The 20892-nt window shown below is 42.4% G+C and overlaps 1 protein-coding gene across 2 annotated transcripts in view; it reads right to left on the bottom strand.

Annotated features, from left to right (window-relative positions):
• The window catches only part of LOC138970871 (glycoprotein 3-alpha-L-fucosyltransferase A-like), a 111055-nt gene that overhangs the window by 63489 nt on the left and 26674 nt on the right, over positions 1 to 20892 (bottom strand). For both annotated transcript variants that reach the window (XR_011457090.1, XM_070343438.1), the window contains exon 2: positions 19684 to 20830. Coding sequence is in view for 1 of the 2 variants with exons in the window: in XM_070343438.1 (XP_070199539.1) it covers positions 19684 to 20687 (1004 nt within the window). In the remaining variant the exon portion in view is untranslated. The remainder of the gene's footprint in view (positions 1 to 19683; positions 20831 to 20892) is intronic.

Raw genomic sequence — 20892 nt, 5'->3', positions numbered from 1 at the left:
TTGTACCGACCTCTTTCTGCAGAACCTTGAAGAAGATGACCTGCACTTTTTGGCCTCCCCCCCCCCCCCCCCCAACACTTGACAACCTGTTTAGGAAGACATTAAATTGAGATTTAAATCATGTTGTTTGGTTCCACAAAGAATCAGTGCAGAGAAGTGACCATTGAAAGTGAAAAGTTTACCGCGGCAAGACAAAATTCAGCGTTCAAGTAACTATAAATAGGAAAATCTGCATTAAATCAACTCAATGGTACCTTTGCTGTAAAAGTCTAATGTCTTATGCACGCGCATAAACAAGAACCAGTCAGATAAGTGTTCGATTTACCTCAAAATAAGACTCAACCTTGAGACACCCATTGTCACAGTCAAGATCTGTCGCTGCGCGAAGCGTGTCCGCACCATTGTGCATTTCCGACAAAGTTTGGATAGGTATTGCTCGTTTGCGATCAGCCTGCGACCCGGTTTTTTGGTTTTATCTTGCAAGCTACATACATTTTTATATTAGAAGAAGAAGAAAATATGTTCCCTTGAAGTATACCTAATAGGATTTGTCCGTTCGAGTATAGGCAGATTGGTATTAATTAGGTCTTCATAATTTCCTGTACCAGATAATAAAATGTAAGCCCTTGTCCGGGCCCCTGAACCAGTTTTGCAAAATGGAGGTCAAACTCGTGCATTTCATGGCGTAACGTTTGTGTCATCCAGGTTGGACTGTGACGGGTTTTCCCGCATCGAACAATTGTTGTTAAAGGGGTTGTCTTTAAAGCTTGGAAGCATTCCTACGCCATAGATACAGTGACACTTCTATCTATTTTGTTCCAACGTGAGAGACAGAAAGAGAGAGAGAGTATGTGTGTGTGTGAATAGAATAGAATAGAATATATTTTATTGTCGGAACCAAATTGGTTATTGACACAAAGAGCGATTAAAACAATCTGAAATAAACTTTCCTAGACGAATTTGTATTCTGTCTTCGCAAAATACTTCACTAGGTTTATTGTTGGAATACTTTATATCTATATTTGATAGATCCTTTATAAAATGTGTGTGTGTGTGTTTGCTTGTCAGTGTGCCATATAGCCAAGTGAAGGGCCTGTAATGGCACATAAAGTTTGAATGAAATGACACGGGAATAAAATGTTTTAGTTGGGGTACGAAAATGGGTGAACTTTTTTTTTGCTCAGTTTAAATCCCATGACTTTGGAGATGACAAGAAAATATCAGGCGCATTTACGTGATTTCTAAAACATTTTACAAATCGCGTTACAAATCACGGGGCGCAACAGAGTCGCGCTACCCCAAAGTCAAGGGATCTATTAGATTTTTAATTTTTATTTTCTCATTACTTTATTGTACCATCGCTGGGAAATTCGGGTCGCTTCCTCCCAGTGGAAAGATAGCAGCAACAGAGTCGCGCTACCCCAAAGTCAAGGGATCTATTAGATTTTTTTTTTAATCTCATTACTTTATTGTCCCATCGCTGGGAAATTCGGGTCGCTTCCTCCTAGTGGAAAGCTAGCAGCAACAGAGTCGCGCTATACCCAGGTGTATCGGTTGGCCTAGTGGTAAGGCGTCCACCCCGTGATCGGGAGGTCGTGGGTTCGAACCCCGGCCGGGTCATATCTAAGACTTTAAAATTGGCAATCTGGTGGCTGCTCCGCCTGGCATTATGGGGTTTGTGCTAGGACTGGTTGGTCCGGTGTCAGAATAATGTGACTCTGCGACTTCTGTCTTGTGTGTGGTGCACGTTATATGTCAAAGCAGCACCGCCCTGATATGGCCCTTCGTGGTCGGCTGGGCGTTAAGCAAACAAACAAACAAACACAGGTGTATGCTGTTAAGGTGTAATCTGAGCCACCTGCATTTATGGCAAAATGATGTACGTCTTTTACCTAAACCCTAACCCTAAGTCTGGGATCTTGGATGTTCACTGTGGGCAAGTACTCGCTTTCGAGAGGAGGTCACAAGACAGGTTCAACTGCATTATAATACACCCCCACGACGATGAAGGGGACGACTTGCTGTGACGCAACCCAAGGAGCATGTTTGAGAAAAACGCTTTCAACGTTTGGAGGGCATAAAACTCGTGCATCACGTGGAGGTTCCAACCCTTTGCTCTGGGCCGCCCTTCTCTGCTGTGGTCAAATGCCAGTGATTGTGTGTGTGGGGGGCGAGGTATGTGCGTGCGTGTGTATGTGTTTGTGTGTATGTGTGTGACTGCCTGCCTGCCTGTGTGTCTGCGTGCCTGCGTGTGTAATTGTGCGTCTGTTCCTTCATTCGTTTATTTGCGCGACAGTGTGTGCGTGGGGAGGGTGTGGGTGTGTGAAAAGAAAAAGGAGTCTTTGCACACACACCCCACACAAAAGCACGTTGGCTAAAAAAATCCAATCTTGACTTTCAACTTTACATAAACATATATCATGTTTGCAATTAACCAGGACAAACATAAATTACAAACACCCATGTAAAACAATTTGTCTTTTCTAAAATTTCTGACACACATTTTCCCAATTAATATTATGAAACTCGCTGAACTTATCTTCTGTTCACAACACCTTATATCTTGATACCGGAAAATAATATTCTGCCTTTTCAACTTTACCAGTAACCCAAACTTTCGCTCTAACCAAACTATTTCTGTCCAAAACAGTTTTACTGATACACTGGCAATCATTAAAACAAAAAAATTAAATAACCAACTTCACTACCACATATAATACAACATTTGTTATTCTCCCCAACAAAGTTATTAGCATAGACAGTCATTCAATTCAAAGACAATCATCACAGCTTTGAACCAACCCTTTCGTTTAACCAGTCAAAACACAACTAGTAAAATCTATAGCACACTCAACGTTCACCCATTTACGAACTCACGATGAGAATGATGTGTTTCTTCTGGGCCCGTATGCATGAACTGGAAGTCAGAAACACTGGAAGTAGAGGCCTCTTTTGAAAGTGGGAACTCCCGAAGTTAACTTTCTAACTGTTCCCCATGCATGAACGCCGTAGTGCTGACTTCGAGAGTATTCGGTCAAGGTCGCGAAAATTGGGGGAATCCCAACTAGTACATGCGTTTGTTAACGGTAAGCTTGGCGACCAGAAGAAACAAGTCTCATCGCGAGTTCAAAAGGATGAACGTTGAGCGCGCTGTAGTACTAACAGCGTTATTGCTGTTGTTTTTTGAATGGTTAAACGAAAGGGTCGGTTCAAACCTGTGATGATTGTCTTGGAATCGAATGACTGCCTAGCTATGACAATGACTTTGTTGACCTGAATGTTAGGGAGAAAAATAGATGATTATGTTGAAAAAAAATTCTCCTTTTTGACTCACATGCGAAGCAAAAGTGAGTCTATGTACTCACCCGAGTCGTCCGTCCGTCCGTCCGGACGTCCGTCCGGAAAACTTTAACGTTGGATATTTCTTGGACACTATTCAGTCTATCAGTACCAAATTTGGCAAGATGGTGTATGATGACAAGGCCCCAAAAAACATACATAGCATCTTGACCTTGCTTCAAGGTCAAGGTCGCAGGGGCCATAAATGTTGCCTAAAAAACAGCTATTTTTCACATTTTCTCTGAAGTTTTTGAGATTCAATACCTCACCTATATATGATATATAGGGCAAAGTAAGCCCCATCTTTTGATACCAGTTTGGTTTACCTTGCTTCAAGGTCAAGGTCACAGGAGCTCTTCAAAGTTGGATTGTATACATATTTTGAAGTGAACTATGGAAGATAACTGTTTCAAACTTAAAAATTATGTGGGGCACATGTTATGCTTTCATCATGAGACACATTTGGTCACATATGATCAAGGTCAAGGTCACTTTGACCCTTATGAAATGTGACCAAAATAAGGTAGTGAACCACTAAAAGTGACCATATCTCATGGTAGAAAGAGCCAATAAGCACCATTGTACTTCCTATGTCTTGAATTAACAGCTTTGTGTTGCATGACCTTGGATGACCTTGACCTTGGGTCAAGGTCACATGTATTTTGGTAGGAAAAATGTGTAAAGCAGTTCTTAGTGTATGATGTCATTGCTAGGTTTAGTTATTTGACCTTGACCCTGAAGGTCAAGGTCATGTAAAGGTCAAGGTCAAGCATGTGAGTCGTATGGGCTTTGCCCTTCTTGTTTTTTATAATAATAATAATAATAAAGATAGCTTATATAGCGCCGCTTCACAAATTTAACTATGCTCTTAGCGCTGTACATCGAGATATAACAATTTCAATAATATAAATACAAAGATGATATTTATCTCAGTTGCATGCAGGCAGCTTCAACCCTTTCTTTATTGCCTCTCTTTTTTTTTCTTTTTTTTTCGTCTTTACACTTGTTCCCTTGTCCCGTTGTGCTCTCACACCGCTCCGTCCCTGTACTCGCTGCTCCAACCACCTCTGAATTTCGTTCCGCTGCCAGACTTGTCGATTTTACAGACGCTCCAGGGGGGGATGTCGGGTCGCTGCGGTAGGCTACCCTCGGAAGATGACACTGCACTTCTGCTGAGTCACTTCGACGGTGTTCAGTGTTGGGTCTGTCCCGAGCTAACGGACACAGCCCACTACCTACTATGCCCCCTACAAACGACATTGACTTTTAAGTCGCGGAGCCAGACTGAGTGAGCGTCACCTCCAGAGAGGAGACCGCCACCACGTCCCTCCGTCGACGTTGAAGACTGACGGCAGAACTACTATTCAGGGAAGGAAGGAACAGGAACACTGAGACCAAGGTCACCATGAGAGCTCCGGGCATGAAGGGCCACAAGAGCAAGGACAATTTATATTTTGGATGATTAATGAGATGAGGATGATTATAATGATGCTTTGGATTTCCAATTTGGTTTGAGATTACGTGACAGGGCAGCACTCTACGCTTACTGTCATAATATATCCTGGCGTCAACCAGGCCCGAGAACTGCCGCACCTGCGGTGTTGGTCAGGTATACAGAACCTGAGCACCCTCAAAGTCGCATTCGTTAGGTGAATGACACTCGGCTGTGTGATCCCAGCCTTCCCATAGGAACCATAGCACTTCCACTCTGGGTAGGAGCCGACCGTAGCCCGAAAAACCCACATGACCCTGATGGGATTCGAACCCACGACCTCCCGGCCCGCAGCCCGATGCGCTAACCACTGCGCTACGGGGGCCGGTTTTCTTTTTTTTTTTGTTATCGGGTAGCATCCGTCTTTATTGATCTTTTTTTCTGTTCTTTTTTCCTGCTTTTTATGTTAAAGTCAAGATTGGATTTTTTGTGAAAGCATAGGACGCAATTAAAAAAAAATGAACACAGAGACAAAAACCGGTTGTTGCAGCGAATGCAATTGAGGCCTATAAAGAAAAAGATCAATACATTTTTTTTTTTTTTAAACAACTTTTGCTCCCAGCGGCACTTGAACCCGGAGCCCCGGATTGAAATTCCGAATCCGTAACCACTGCACCATGCTACTCGTGTGAGAAAAAGCGTGATGAAAAGATGTAATATGAGTTGTTCAGTCGTGATGGTTTGAAAGCTCGCCACCTTCGCTGAATGACTCGAGCACGTTTTTTTCGGTTAGTAACTGATCGAACTGTCGCTTTTGAGCCACTCCGTTTCAAGCATTTCACCTAAATTAAACAAGAATGTCACAGTTTGTGTCTATGGTGCAAGGTAGCCGACCGTCTCATTGTAGCCAAGTTACGACAGTTGCTCGATTGAAGCATTTCACGTCTTCGATATTCTGTCTGAGCTCATTTCCCAATGAGCTGCTTTAAAAACAGGAATGTCCTGCAATTGTAGTATGCGTTGGAGGTTTCTTTTGGATGGGTAAGGACATTTAAGAAGCAATATCGTCGTATAATGATGTCAAGTGAGAGACCCTGCAAATTAACATTGAAAGTGGGAACTTCGGAAGCAAAGTTGCCAGCTACTCGGTATGCAAGAGCTAAATTGAAAGCCGAAGTAGTGGCTTCGAGAGTTCTGAGGTCAAGGTCAAGGTCGAGGAAATTGGGGGAATCCCAATTAGTGCGCATGCGTTTGTAAACGGTAGGCTTGGTGACCAGAGGAAACAAATCTCATCGCGAGTTCGTAAATGGGCGAACGTTGATCGCGCTGTTGCTTTTACTATAGTTGTTGCTTCTGCCTGGTTAAACGAAAGGCGGGTCGGTTCAAAGCTGTGATGATTGTCTTGAAATTGAATGACTGTCTATAATAATGATTTTGTTCACCAGAATGTTGGGGAGAATAAAACATTTTTTGTTTATGTGGTAGCGAAGTCGGTTATGTTAAACCTCTTCTTTTTTTAATGATTGTGTATCGGTAAAACTGTTTTGGACAAAATAGGTTGGTTAGAGCGAACGTTTGGGTTACTGGTAAATTTGAAAAGGCAGAAATCAATCAGTGTTTGAAGAATCAAGATAGTGAAAAGAAGATAAGTTCAGTGACTTTCATATTATTTGGGAAAATGTGTGTCCGAATTTGTACAAAAGATAAATTGTTGTACTTTGGTATTTGTACATTTTGTTTGTCCTCGTTAATTGTGAACAGGGGACCGGATGTATGTTTATATAAAGTTGAATGTCAAGATTGGATTTGTTTAGCCTACGCGCGTGTGTGCATGTGTGTTAGACATAGACATAGACATAGAACACTGTATTATCTCAATTACGAGAAACTCGGGTGTGGTGAATAATAATAAACAACATAAAACGTAAGAACATCAATAAAATATCGAGGCACAAATACTCAGCTCATAATAGTGTGTGGTAAGGGGGGATGGGGGGTGCACACACACACACACACACACCGTCGAACACGCACACACACACACACACACACACACGCACGCACACACACACACACCGTCGAACACACACACATAATGTCGAACACACACACACACACACACACACCGTCGAACACACACACACCGTCGAACACACACACACCGTCGAACACACACATAACATCGAACACACACACACACAAACACACACACACACACACACGCGCGCACACGCAAACGTATGAAGGAACAGACGCACAATTATACCCACACTCAAGCACACACACACACACACACACACACACACACACACACACACACACACACACACATAAAGCAATGACAAAAACAACAGCAGAAATTTACACAAACCCACACACACACACACACACACACACGCACACAAACAGACACACACACACAAACACTCACTCACACATGCACACAACGACGCCCATTTTCATAGAAACACAGTAACCCCCTCGTATAAGCGGGAATGAAAGAGTGGTGGCCAATGACCCAGAACAAACAAAAGTCAAAGCTGGCAACTCAAGTTTGTATTCAGGGAAATTTGCACGAAATACATGCACAAGATACGACTCTTCCTTCTATTTTCTCTCTTTGGGACTTTCATTTGCGTCAGCTCGGTTTGATATGAAAAACTGAAGAAAAGCTCTGCCTTTTTGCAAGGAGAAACTGTGGAAGTAGCGTGTTTACTACTGGGTCTAGCTGAAATACATTTACCCTCATTTACTTCCTCGTTAGCTTCCAAAGTAAACTCTTTTTTCGTCCCATGCATGCGAAAGTGAGGATGTACTTCCGATGTCGCTCAAAACTTTAGAAGTAGTCGTAAACTACCCTGAGTTACTTCCTCGCTTTGCTTCGAAGTAAACCCTTTTTCCGGCCCATGCATACGAAAGTGAGGCAAGTACTTCCGATGTCACTCAAAACTTCGGGAGTTGTCGCGAACTTCCCCCATAAGCATACGGGCGTTTGTGTGTGTTTACAAACGCATGCGCGCACTAGTTGGGATTCCCCCAATTTCCTCAACCTTGACCTCAGGACTCTCGAAGCCACTACTTCGGCGTTCAATTTATCAATCAATCAATATGAGGCTTATATCGCGCGTATTCCGTGGGTACAGTTTAAGCGCAGGGATTTATTTTTTTATTTTTATATTTTTATTTTATGCAATTTATATCGCGCACATATTCAAGGCGCAGGGATTTATTTATGCCGTGTGAGACGGAATTTTTTTACACAATACATCACGCATTCACATAGGCCAGCAGATCGCAGCCATTTCGGCGCATATCCTACTTTTTTCACGGCCTATTATTCCAAGTCACACGGGTATTTTGGTGGACATTTTTTATCTATGCCCATACAATTTTGCCAGGAAAGACCCTTTTGTCAATCGTGGGATCTTTAACGTGCACACCCCAATGTAGTGTACACTCGTGCATACCGAGTAGCTGGTAACTTCAGAAGTTCCCACTCTCAAGGTTAACTTCCAGGGTTTCTCACTTGACACATACGACGATATCGCATACCGGTTTCAAAGGCAGCTCATTTCCCAATTTCCCAATGAGCTCAGACACAATATCGAAGACGTCAAATGCGTCAATCGAGCAACTGTCGTGACTTGGCTACAATGACTGAGACGGTCGCTTACATTGCACCATAGACACAAACTGTGACATTCTTGTTTAATTAGGATGAAATGCTTGAAACAGAGTGGCTCAAACCTGATAATTCGGTCAGTTCGAGTCATTCAGCGAAGCTGGCGAGCTTTCGGACTATCACGATTGAATAATTCACAATACATATTTTCACTCTTTTTTCACATGATTACCATAGTGCAGTGGTTACGGATTCGGACTATTGTTCCGACGCTCCGAGTTCAAATGTTGCTGGGAACATTGCATTTTTCTATTCTATTTTTATTAATCTTATTTTATTGTTTAGGCCTCAATTGCATTCAGGCTGCATGAACCCATCTCCTGTTTTTGCCTCTGTATTCATTATTTTCCTAGTGGAAAGAAAACTTCTTCCTATGCTTTAAAAAGAAATCGAATCTTGACTTTCAACTGTACATAAACATGCCTCGTCATCACAACCGACGAGGAAAAACATAAATTAAAACACCGATGAACAACATTGTCTTTTCTAAAATTTCTGACACACATTTTCCCAATTGATAATACAAAAGTCGCTAAACTTATCTTCCGTCTACTACACCTTATATCCTGATACCCAAAAATAATGTTCTGCATGCCTTTTCAACTTTACCAGTAACCCCAATTTTTCCTATAACCAATCTATTTTTTGTCCAAAACAGTTTTACCGATATACAAACATTAAAAAAAAAGTTCAACATAATCAACTTCACTACCACATATAATACAACATTTATTCTTCTCCCTAACATTCAGGTCAACAAAGTCATTGTCATAGACAGTCATTCAATTCAAAGACAATCTTCACAGCTTTAAACCGACCCTTCCGTTTAAGCAGTCAAAAAACAACAACAGCTATAACATGTTGACTACTAAAGCGCGCTCAACGTTCGCCTTTTCGAACTCGCGATGAGATTTGTTTCTTCTGATCGCCAACCTTACTGTTAACATTAAATGCATGCGCACTAGTTGGGATTACCCCAATTTCCGCGACCTTGACCTTAGTACTCTCGAAGTCACCACTCCGGCGTTCATGCATAGTGGACAGCTGGGAAGTGAACTTTGGGAGTTCCCACTTCCGCAAAAAAAGCTCTTGACTTCCAGGGTTTCCCACTTCCTCCATATGCATACTGGCCCTGGTCGCAGAGCTACCGCGTAGCTTCGCCAAAACTTGTGAAGCGAAGTAGTGGACGAAGTACTTCGCCGTAGCTGCGGGTGTTCGGTATAAAGACTTCGCGTAGCTTCGCCAGCGAGGGAATGAATCGGACGATCAAGGGTTTTATGATCGGGACGCGTCTCAACCAAACATTTGACGTCGGAGAAATGTGCAATAAGCAATCTAGAATCCCTTAACGGCTAGTTAAACCTTTATTCAGCAAGCAGTTGTGAGTACACTAGTAAGATTATATTTTTGTTAATCCGTTTGACGTTTTCAATTAAAGGTTAACGCGTATGTCTTGGTTGAAAACCCCTCATTCACCGGCATCTGGATCTGGATCTTTTACGTTGCAGGAACCACTATTGGTCATCTTCGCAACAGCATGAAACTGGAAACACGTAAAGCATCAGTTTCTGGTCACAGACACTGTCAGGCTTTTACACACCCTTTCGTTTAAACACTTGAGAACATCCTAGGTGCCCTCCTTTAAGGGCGAGCATTTTTGAAAGAATTTATTTTTGCGTGTCTAACCCACAATCGGACGCCTCGTTTTGGCGCTAGAACTAACTTTTAGAATCTAATCAATAAATTGACAGCTTTTTACACAAACATTCTTAAATCATAAAAGAAATCTTTTTTCATCACGACAAGATCAGTCCAATTCGAAGTTTTGACAGTTTGCCCGGAAGCAAGTCACGCAAAGGTCGCGTTTGCCTAAACAGACGAATTTTCTGCATATCGCTTGCTTCTTTGAAGCCAACCGCCGCCGATAAGTTCGTGTGACTCGCAGTCGTTTGTTGCATTTTAGATTCAGAGGTACACAATGACGTGCTATTGCAGATACAGCGAGTCGCATTGAAATCACAAACTGACGACTAAATTGTAAAAAAAAGGAAAGTGGGTGACACGGGTCGACGATGGCTCAGGGGTAAAATAAACCACGAAATCTGGTGTGCGGTTTACGCAAGCTAAACAGCCATTCAAACGAACTGTGTCATTTAATGCTGAAATTGCAAGTGTGTTCCATAAGGTTATAACTGCTTTTTTCGTGAGAAGATTTAAATCGTTCTGTAAACCAGTTGAGGCAAACTGGGACTTTAAAGGGCAGCTGTTTTGGTTATGGCTCTCAAAATTCGTTCAACAGAGTGACTTCTCATGTAACTGAAACTGAAACTAAACCTAACAGTTACTGAGTGATTTTGAAAGCTCAATAACACAAGTCTCAAGAGTTCAGACATACTAAAAATGTTTTTAAATCGAAGAAAGTTTGCATTTTTCAGATGCTCGTCCGCTGTAGCCTGGTGTTCTTTTTATACTTCACTGAAGCACACACACACTGTACTTACAAACACACACACTTACACACACACACACACACACACACACACACACACACACACACACACACCTGAAACATGCACTTGTCGGGGAAGGTTGCCTAATATGGACCACTTTTTGTTTCTTGCTGATAACTAGCTTGTTTTCTTGCGCAGAAGTTTCATTTTGTGTTTGGTAGTCTTTCTCTCGTAGGCCCAATTAGAGTAAATACGCTTTGAAAGACTTAAATATAGAAAATTCACAGTGAAGAGGCCTTCACGAATCAATGTTAAAAGCCCCCTATACTTAAAAAAAAACCCACGATACAAGTTAGTGCGAAAGTCAGACTAATTCAAATATATATGCTTTAGATTTATCTGTTTCGGAGGCTAGTTGTACGTTATTTTCAGCAAGCTTCTCAATGAATAAATGAAAATAGCCTTAAGCTTTTATTTTCTTCGATTTGTGGAAGGTGGTCCACACACGTACTCTGAGATTTTGCTCTTGTTTTTTTGTTTGCTCGGGGTCAACACTGCTAAAATGTAACAAATACAGTCTTAGCTGTCATATACGAGGGGGACTCATTATATTTTGCAACCTGGGCAAAGTAATGAAGTCGCTACTTCGCTTTTTTCATTCATCAAAGACCAGTTTTGGGAAGACTTATGACAACAAACATTACTTGATTCCGTGCAACCGTTTTCATTTCATGCGATTAAATGTCCAGTAAGGGTGATGGGTCTCCTGCAAGCAGTGTTGACCTTTCGCGAAGAGATTTTCGAGCTATGATGTATTATGGCTACTGCCAGGTAAACTCTGTTCAAGACTGATTTTTAAGTTTAAAGTACTGTTTTGGAAATCAATCTCAACCGAAAGCCACTGTTTTCAGGTGGTTCAGATAGTTTATTACTGGCGCGTGGACGTTAAAAAACGTTGACCGTTGTGGTCGAATGGCAACAATCGTTACCCCAGAAAACGTCTCCAGGATTGAGATGGTCCCAAAAATTATATACGCTGAAATACAAGATAGAATGAAGATTTAATCGGGAAGTCTCTTTTGTAGTTTTCACGGCTGTTGTGGCGTAAGGAAACGGTGTGACCGTTGGGTGCCCCATAACCTTAGTGAAGAGTAAAAGCGGGGTAGGGTGGACTGGTGCAACCATATGCTATAAACATTTGACGGAAGGAGATTTCCTCGCGTTTGGGACATCGCAACAGAAGACCAAACACGGACAAACCAATAGGACCCAACAAGAAGCAACAGTTGGCGGTGTGGGTCTTCCTAAAAGAGATCTCACAAGCACAATTCAAAAGAAACAGAAGTGCTTCCTAACAAGTGATAGCGTATGTCTTTGCAAAATCCGGCCACGTTGCCACCATATCACTTGAGGACAGACAACCGATAACTGCTGACTGGTATGTCAGCCTCTGCTTTCCCAATTTCTTTTTGGTATGTTGCACACGACGTCCCCGAACGGATGTCCGTGGTCTACTGCTCAATCACGAAAAACCAAGTACGCACACATCAGCTGTAACTCTTGACTTTCCAGCCGCCAATGATGCTCAGCTTGTCACCTAGCTATCATATTCTAACGCCTTAGACCCCTGTGACTGGTTTTTGTTACCTTCCGTCAAGAGGCAGTTGAAGGGAAAGCAGTTTCAGAACACCAAAGATGCCCGAGCATTCCCGATGGCGTTAAATTTGACATACCCCAGTTGGGGTGTCATGGACAGCTGGGTTAAGAGGATGGTACAATGTGTACAATCTGAGGAGGGATTCGTCCAAAATCTGGAGTAGACAGATTGGCTGTAAGTCTTGTAGAAAACCCAGGTTGAAAAACATAATGAGTGCCACTCGTATATATAGCAATTTTTGTGTGATAACAGCTTTGGCTGTGGACAGAAACTAGTCCGTTTTGGGCGTGAAATTTAGAGTGAACGCTGCCATAAGTGCAAAAAAGAGAAAAAGCCTTACGGTTTTGAGGTTTGTGTTTCTGCAACTCTTTTTACATACATGTGCAAGTTATCCAAAGAGGGTCAATACAGCGCTCAAGCACCGTTAGTTTGTCAGAACAGAAGGTGGTCGATATTAGGCAGTGGTCCATATCAGACAACCTTCCCATACATAACGATCAAAAGCACATTTCACAAACATGGACACACACACACCGAACCTCCTCTCCCCCCCCCCCCCACACACACACACACCGAACCTCCTCCCCCCCCCCCCCCCCCCTTCTTCGCCCTAGCTCACCTTTCCCTCTGTGCCTCTGTCTCTCTTTCTTATTTCATCTCGCGTACCTACTTGTTGATTGAGTAACCGAAGAGGTATTTTCGTCATCTTTCTACTAGGCTCCCGAATAAGAGTAGCTCTTCTGTTCATAACTGTGTGAACATTACCTGCTTTATTTTTGAAGCAATTTCTTATAGCAGCAATATGTCTGATTGTGTGTCATCTTTTGCTAGAAGTGTTGTATGAATTAACAGATTTACTTTGAGTGCTCTTTTATACAAACTGAGTTTTGGTTTCATTGTCAAAAAACCCCAAGAAAGGTAGGTTGTTGGAATGTTTGTTATTGACAAAACAGTAGGGGAGACCGGGGCTAATCCGCCTACTTTTATGCTTTTGGTAGCATAACTGGCGAGTTTGATGAACTAGAAGACTGATTTTTTATTTTACATCAAGACAAATGTGTAGCTGATATCAATGTGCAGACAGTTTTTATGTGCGCATGAACATTTGTTGTACATACTGCTTTAAGTAGACCTACCCTAACGTAGGCGAACTTGCCCGACCTACCCTAACGTAGGCGAACTTGCCCCAAGTCGGGGTAAGTCCGCTTACAGGGTGGGGCAAGTCCGCCGCTCTCATCCCATAGTAGGTACAAGACTAGTAGTGGGAAAGCTTTTTTAATTCCCTTCAATATTTAGGTTCAAAAATGCCAATGACAAAATACGAAAGAATGTAACACAAAATTACGTTAGGGGAGACCGGGGCTAGTCCGCCTACTTTTATGCTACTTTTATGCTTTTGGTAGCATAACTGGCGAGTTTGATGAACTAGAAGACTGATTTTTTTATTTTACATCAAGACAAATGTGTAGCTGATATCAATGTGCAGACAGTTTTTATGTGCGCATGAACATTTGTTGTACATACTGCTTACGGCGAACATGCCCCATGACAAATAGACGGACTTGCCCCTGCACGGGCAGGCAACTCTAGTGCCAGATAACGAGCACAACATGGGAAGGAAGAAGCAAAACTTTCGTCAGAACTCGACCTTAATTAACGCACTTTCACTCGACATCAAGACTAAGTATTTGTTCTCAGAGGTAATGCATCAAAACCTAAGTCAACTCCTATGCATTCATGTTACAAAAATGAAGAAAAACACTTTTTGTGATCTGTACTCACGATATATGGGCGCGCAACCTCTGAACTTCTGCAGGATATGGCGGGAAGAAGGGACACCACTCCCACATGGTGTGAATGACTAAAAGGTGGCAAACGTAAGAATAAACAGACAAAGACGGATGTGCCCCGGGGGCGGACTAGCCCCGGTCTCCCCTACGTTACAGTCAGGGATTGGCTTGGGTTTTGTCCACTGAAGGTCCATTGACTGACTCAGCCATGAATCAATCAGTCATTTTGCAAACCAATGAGTCAATAAAAAAAACTTTCCTTCCACCACGGGACTGCCGCAACTGTGCATTACGGCAGCGAGGAGAAACTTCTGGGTCCGTATGCTTATGGGGGAAGTTCGCGACAACTCCCGAAGTTTTGAGTGACATCGGAAGTACTTGCCTCACTTTCGTATGCATGGGCCGGAAAAAGGGTTTACTTCGAAGCAAAGCGAGGAAGTAACTCAGGGTAGTTTGCGACTACTTCTAAAGTTTTGAGCGACATCGGAAGTACATCCTCACTTTCGCATGCATGGGACGAAAAAAGAGTTTACTTTGGAAGCTAACGAGGAAGTAAATGAGGGTAAATGTACTTCAGCCAGACCCAGTAGTAAACACGCTACTTCCACAGTTTCTCCTTGCAAAAAAGGCAGGGCTTTTCTTCAGTTTTTCATATCAAACCGAGCTGACGCAAATGAAAGTCCCAAAGAGAGAAAATAGAAGGAAAAGTCGTATCTTGTGCATGTATTTCGTGCAAATTTCCCTGAATACAAACCTGAGTTGCCAGCTTTGACTTATGTTTGTTCTGGGTCATTGGCCACCACTCTTTCATTCCCGCTTATACGAGGGGGTTACTGTGTTTCTATGAAAATGGGCGTCGTTGTGTGCATGTGTGAGTGAGTGTGTGTGTGTGTGTGTGTGTGTGTGTGTGTGTGTGTGTGTGTGTGTGTGTGTGTGTTTGTTTGTTTGTGTGTGTGTTAGTGTGTGTATGTGTGTGTGGGTGGGTTTGAGTGTAAATTTCTGCTGTTGTTTTTGTCATTGCTTTATGTGTGTGTGTGTATGTGTGTGTGTGTGTGTGTGTGTGTGTGTGTGTGTGTGTGTGTGTGTGTGAGTGTGTGTGTGTGTTCGAGTGTTGAAGTGTAAGTTTCTGCTATTTTTTTGGTCATTGCTTTATCTCTGTGTGTGTGTGTGTGTGTGTGTGTGTGTGTGTGTGTGTGTGTGTGTTTGTATGTAATTGTGCGAGTGCCTGCCTGCCTGTGTGTGCGTGCGTGCGGGTATAATTGTGCGTCTGTTCCTTCATACGTTTGTTTGCGTGTGCGCGCGTGTGTGTGTGTGTGAGTGTGTGTTTGTGTGTGTGTGTGTATGTGTGTGTGTTCGATGTTATGTGTGTGTTCGACGGACGTGTGTGTGTGTTCGACGGACGTGTGTGTGTGTGTGTGTGTTCGATGTGATGTGTGTGTTCGACGGACGTGTGTGTGTGTTCGACGGACGTGTGTGCGTGTTCGACGGTGTGTGTGTGTGTGTGCGTGTGTGTGTGTTCGACATTATGTGTGTGTTCGACGGTGTGTGTGTGTGTGTGCGTGCGTGCGTGCGTGCGTGTGTGTGTGTGTGTGTGCGTGTGTTCGACGGTGTGTGTGTGTGTGCACCCCCCATCCCCCCTTACCACACACTATTATGAGCTGAGTATTTGTGCCTCGATATTTTATTGATGTTCTTACGTTTTATGTTGTTTATTATTATTCACCACACCCGAGTTTCTCGTAATTGAGATAATACAGTGTTCTATGTCTATGTCTGTGCCTAACACACATGCACACACGCGCGTAGGCTAAACAAATCCAATTTTGACTTTCAACTTTATATAAACATACATCCGGTCCCCTGTTCACAATTAACGAGGACAAACAAAATGTACAAATACCAAAGTACAATTTATCTTTTGTAAAAATTCGGACACACATTTTCCCAAATAATATGAAAGTCACTGAACTTATCTTCTTTTCACTATCTTGATTCTTCAAACACTGATTGATTTCTGCCTTTTCAAATTTACCAGTAACCCAAACGTTCGCTCTAACCAACCTATTTTGTCCAAAACAATACCGATACACAATCATTAAAAAAAGAAGAGGTTTAACATAACCGACTTCGCTACCACATAAACAAAAAATGTTTTATTCTCCACAACATTCTGGTGAACAAAATCATTATTATAGACAGTCATTCAATTTCAAGACAATCATCACAGCTTTGAACCGACCCGCCTTTCGTTTAACCAGGCAGAAGCAACAACTATAGTAAAAGCTACAGCGCGATCAACGTTCGCCCATTTACGAACTCGCGATGAGATTTGTTTCCTCTGGTCACCAAGCCTACCGTTTACAAACGCATCCCCCAATTTCCTCGACCTTGACCTCAGAACTCTCGAAGCCACTACTTCGGCTTTCAATTTAGCTCTTGCATACCGAGTAGCTGGCAACTTTGCTTCCGAAGTTCCCACTTTCAATGTTAATTTGCAGGGTCTCTCACTTGACATCATTATACGACGATACTGCTTCTTAAATGTCCTTACCCATCCAAAAGAAACCTCCAACGCATACTACAATTGCAGGACATTCCTGTTTTTAAAGCAGCTCATTGGGAAATGAGCTCAGACACAATATTGAAGACGTGAAATGCGTCAATCGAGCAACTGTCGTAACTTGGCTACAATGAGACGGTCGGCTACCTTGCACCATAGACACAAACTGTGACATTCTTGTTTAATTTAGGTGAAATGCTTGAAACAGAGTGGCTCAAAAGCGACAGTTCGATCAGTTACTAACCAAAAAAAACGTGCTCGAGTCATTCAGCTAAGGTGGCGAGCTTTCAAACCATCACGACTGAATAACTCATATTACATCTTTTCCTCACGCTTTTTTTCACACGAGTAGCATGGTGCAGTGGTTACGGATTCGGAAATTCGATCCGGCGCTCCGGGTTCAAGTGCCGCTGGGAGCAAAAATGTTTTTTATTTTTTTATTTTTTTGTTGTTGATCTTTTTCTTTATAGGCCTCAATTGCATTCGCTGCAACAGCCGGTTTTTGTCTCTGTGTTCATTTTTTTTTTAATTGCGTAAAGAAACTGTCCTAAGCTTTCACAAAAAATCCAATCTTGACTTTAACATAAAAAGCAGGAAAAAAGAACAGAAAAAAAGATCAATAAAGACGGATGCTCCCCGATAACAACAAAAACAAAACAAAACAAAAAACAAAAAAAAAGAGAGGCAATAAAGAAAGGGTTGAAGCTGCCTGCATGCAACTGAAATTTAAAAAAAAAAGGAGAACATTTTTTCAACATAATCTATTTTTCTCCCTAACATTCAGGTCAACAAAGTCATTGTCATAGCTAGGCAGTCATTCGATTCCAAGACAATCATCACAGGTTTGAACCGACCCTTTCGCTTAACCATTCAAAAAACAACAGCAATAACGCTGTTAGTACTACAGCGCGCTCAACGTTCACCCTTTTGAACTCGCGATGAGACTTGTTTCTTCTGGTCGCCAAGCTTACCGTTAACAAACGCATGTACTAGTTGGGATTCCCCCAATTTTCGCGACCTTGACCGAATACTCTCGAAGTCAGCACTACGGCGTTCGTGCATAGGGAACAGTTAGAAAGTTAACTTCGGGAGTTCCCACTTTCAAAAGAGGCCTCTACTTCCAGTGTTTCTGACTTCCAGTTCATGCATACGGGCCCTGAAAGTTGTTTACAATGTAGAAATGAGAGGAAAATTCAATTCATTTTCTTGTTTAATTTCCAATGGTCTTACATGAAGAGGAATAAAAGGTCTGAGAACACAATAACCATATTTATTTCAATTAAGTAAGGAAGGGGGAAAAAAGAAACAACAAGACAGCAGACAAAAATAAGACGAGCTGACTGACTCTGCTGCATGTCTATCGGTCAGTTGACGGATTGAGACCCATGTGTGTCAATCATATTGGTCAACAAATGAGGGCCCAACTTTCACTAAAAGCCGGATAAGACATCATCAAAGACATTTATCGAAAAAATGGAGAAAAAAACCATCTGGGGAAATCGTACTCAGGAACTTTCATGTGAAGTTTCATGAAAATCAGTCCAGTAGTTTTCTCGGAATCGCTCTACACACACGCACACACATACATCACAACCCTCATATCGATTCCAAGTCTATGTTAAAACATTTAGTTAAAACTTGACTAAATGTAAAAACCAGAATCGGATCAACAAGAGAATCTTTTGAAACACCATATTGTAGTGCCTGAAAGCAAGAGAAGTATCTCCGTTTGCACACACTTTTTTTGTTGTCGTTTACTTAAAAAAAGACTCGATGAGTAATGTTTCTTTTTATGATGGCAATACAGTGTGTGTTTTCTCAAAAGCAAAGACAAAGAGTTTGTGTGTGTGTGTGTGTGTGTGTGTGTGTGTGTGTGTGTGTGTGTGTGTGTGTGTGTGTGTGTGTGTGTGTGTGTGTGTGTGTCAAAAGCAGAGAGAGAGCGAGAGTGTGTATGTGTGTGTGTGTGTGAGAGAGAGAGAGAGAGACAGAAGGAGACAGAAGGAGACAGAAGGAGACAGAGACAGACTTGAAGAGCCAGAAAAACAGAGAGAGAGAGATACACAGAGAGAGAAAGAGAAAACTGAAACTGAACTCTTTTTTTTTAACCCCACTAATGATATTCTGGTCCTAAAAGTGGCTTCAAACACACATGTTTTTTGGTTGGTTTGGGTAAAAGTATCCACATCCAAGAACATTGATTGAAATTTTGGTAAAGCAATCTTTGACTGGGATTGCATTTCAGCTTGTAAGATTAAATATGAATTAATCAGTTTGCTCATTCAGAGTCCCTACACAAATAAATTTTGCCTTTTGAACAAAACTGAGGACATGGCTTTACAACTTTTTTTGTGTAAATGGGGGTGAATTAGTTTCACTATGTCTGTTTGGTTGTTTGTCCTTTTGTCCGTACTTACATCTCTGGTGTTGTGATGGGTCGATTGAGCTAAATGTTGTGTGTACCTTGTTTTATAAGTGTTATCAACTCACAGTTTCAACTCATTAACATTTTACACACAAGTAATTCACTCTGCTGCTTACCTGATTCATATTTATGAATACCATCCTGAAGAAGGCAGTTACATGCCGAAATATTTATATTTATGACATCAAATTCTACACTTATGTTGGCTACTTAAAAGCAGATTTCCAGCAATCTTAGTAACATTTTGACATGTTCATGCAGTCTACGCCCAGGTGCAAAGAATGGCTTCGATATATACTCAACTCATCTCAACTTATGTTGATTAAAACAAAAAGATACAGCAATACTCACTTTAATCCGTTGATAAAGAATTTCTCGGTGATGTAGTCTCTGCAGTTGGAATTCTCAAATGCAAGGTAGAACTTGTAGTCTGTGTTCAACATTCCAAAACACTTCTCGCTCTGAAAGCGTGGACATTTGAGAGTTCCGCAGCCGCCGTAGATGTCCACTTGAATGTGTTTACTTAGTTCATCAGTGTACTGGCGCCGACGGTTTCTGGCTCCGCAGTTGGACACAAACCAGGCGACAGTCTTGGTTTTACCCTGAGCGTAATTCTTCAAAGGAGTACGAGTTAACAAAGAAGCGTTGAGGGGGACGAACTTCTCGTAGGGCGCGACGATGGTTGAGTCGTGGCGGTAGGTGGCGGTCCAGTTGAACACACCCCGACTACCGGAGAAGGATGGGGTATGATATGGTGACTCAAGGAGAAACAAGGCCCACGCCTGGTTAGCTGGTCTGTCTTGCATACCCGGAGGGGGGTGCTGGAACAAGACCACGTCAGCCTCTTTCATTTTATTACGGTCGTCGACCAGCTCACATGCCTGTACGGCGCACTTCTGTTCCTTGAAGAGCGTGCTTCCGCGTGGTATGTGCCAGCTACCCGTCCCGCTGTACACCAAGATTTTCTTCATCGCAACAGTCTCTCCCGTCTTGACGCGTTTAATGACGGACTCTGGCACGAACTTGAGCTGCTTCTGGATGCGATCGTCCGAGTCATACTGCAGACTGGGGTAGACTGCGTCGCTTGTACTGAGCGGAGAGCTACTCTCGCTTGACTTAAGCGCTCTGGAAACATTTTTAACTCCGTTCCTGGCATGGACATGGTCGTGGAACTTCTTGTCCACAAACAGAATCGAGGAGTGCTTTTTTTGGTTAAAGTCATCTCCCCAGGGAAGCGCACCATTTGCACGGTTCACATTAGAGCTTAAGTCGGTCACATTTAAGTTGAGATAGATAACGATTATCAAGAACACTGCCAACAACGCTTGAAGCAGTTTTTTTGTATACAGACGCATACTTAACACAGACAGAGAGATATATATATATAAATGTCATTCCTGCATCGCCGGTCCCCGACTGCAACCTGACGTCCGATACAGCTGATATACGTCACAAAAGGAACGTTTTCGGGAAATCGGGTTCACTTCCGGGCAGCAATCTGCAAATGATATGAAAAGCAAAATTTGTTTATCAAGCCATACTAAGTACATTATGCGGAAT

Source organism: Littorina saxatilis, linkage group LG7, assembly GCF_037325665.1.
Source record: "Littorina saxatilis isolate snail1 linkage group LG7, US_GU_Lsax_2.0, whole genome shotgun sequence".
Classification (NCBI taxonomy): domain Eukaryota; kingdom Metazoa; phylum Mollusca; class Gastropoda; order Littorinimorpha; family Littorinidae; genus Littorina; species Littorina saxatilis.
This window is presented reverse-complemented; position numbering and strand designations above follow the sequence as displayed.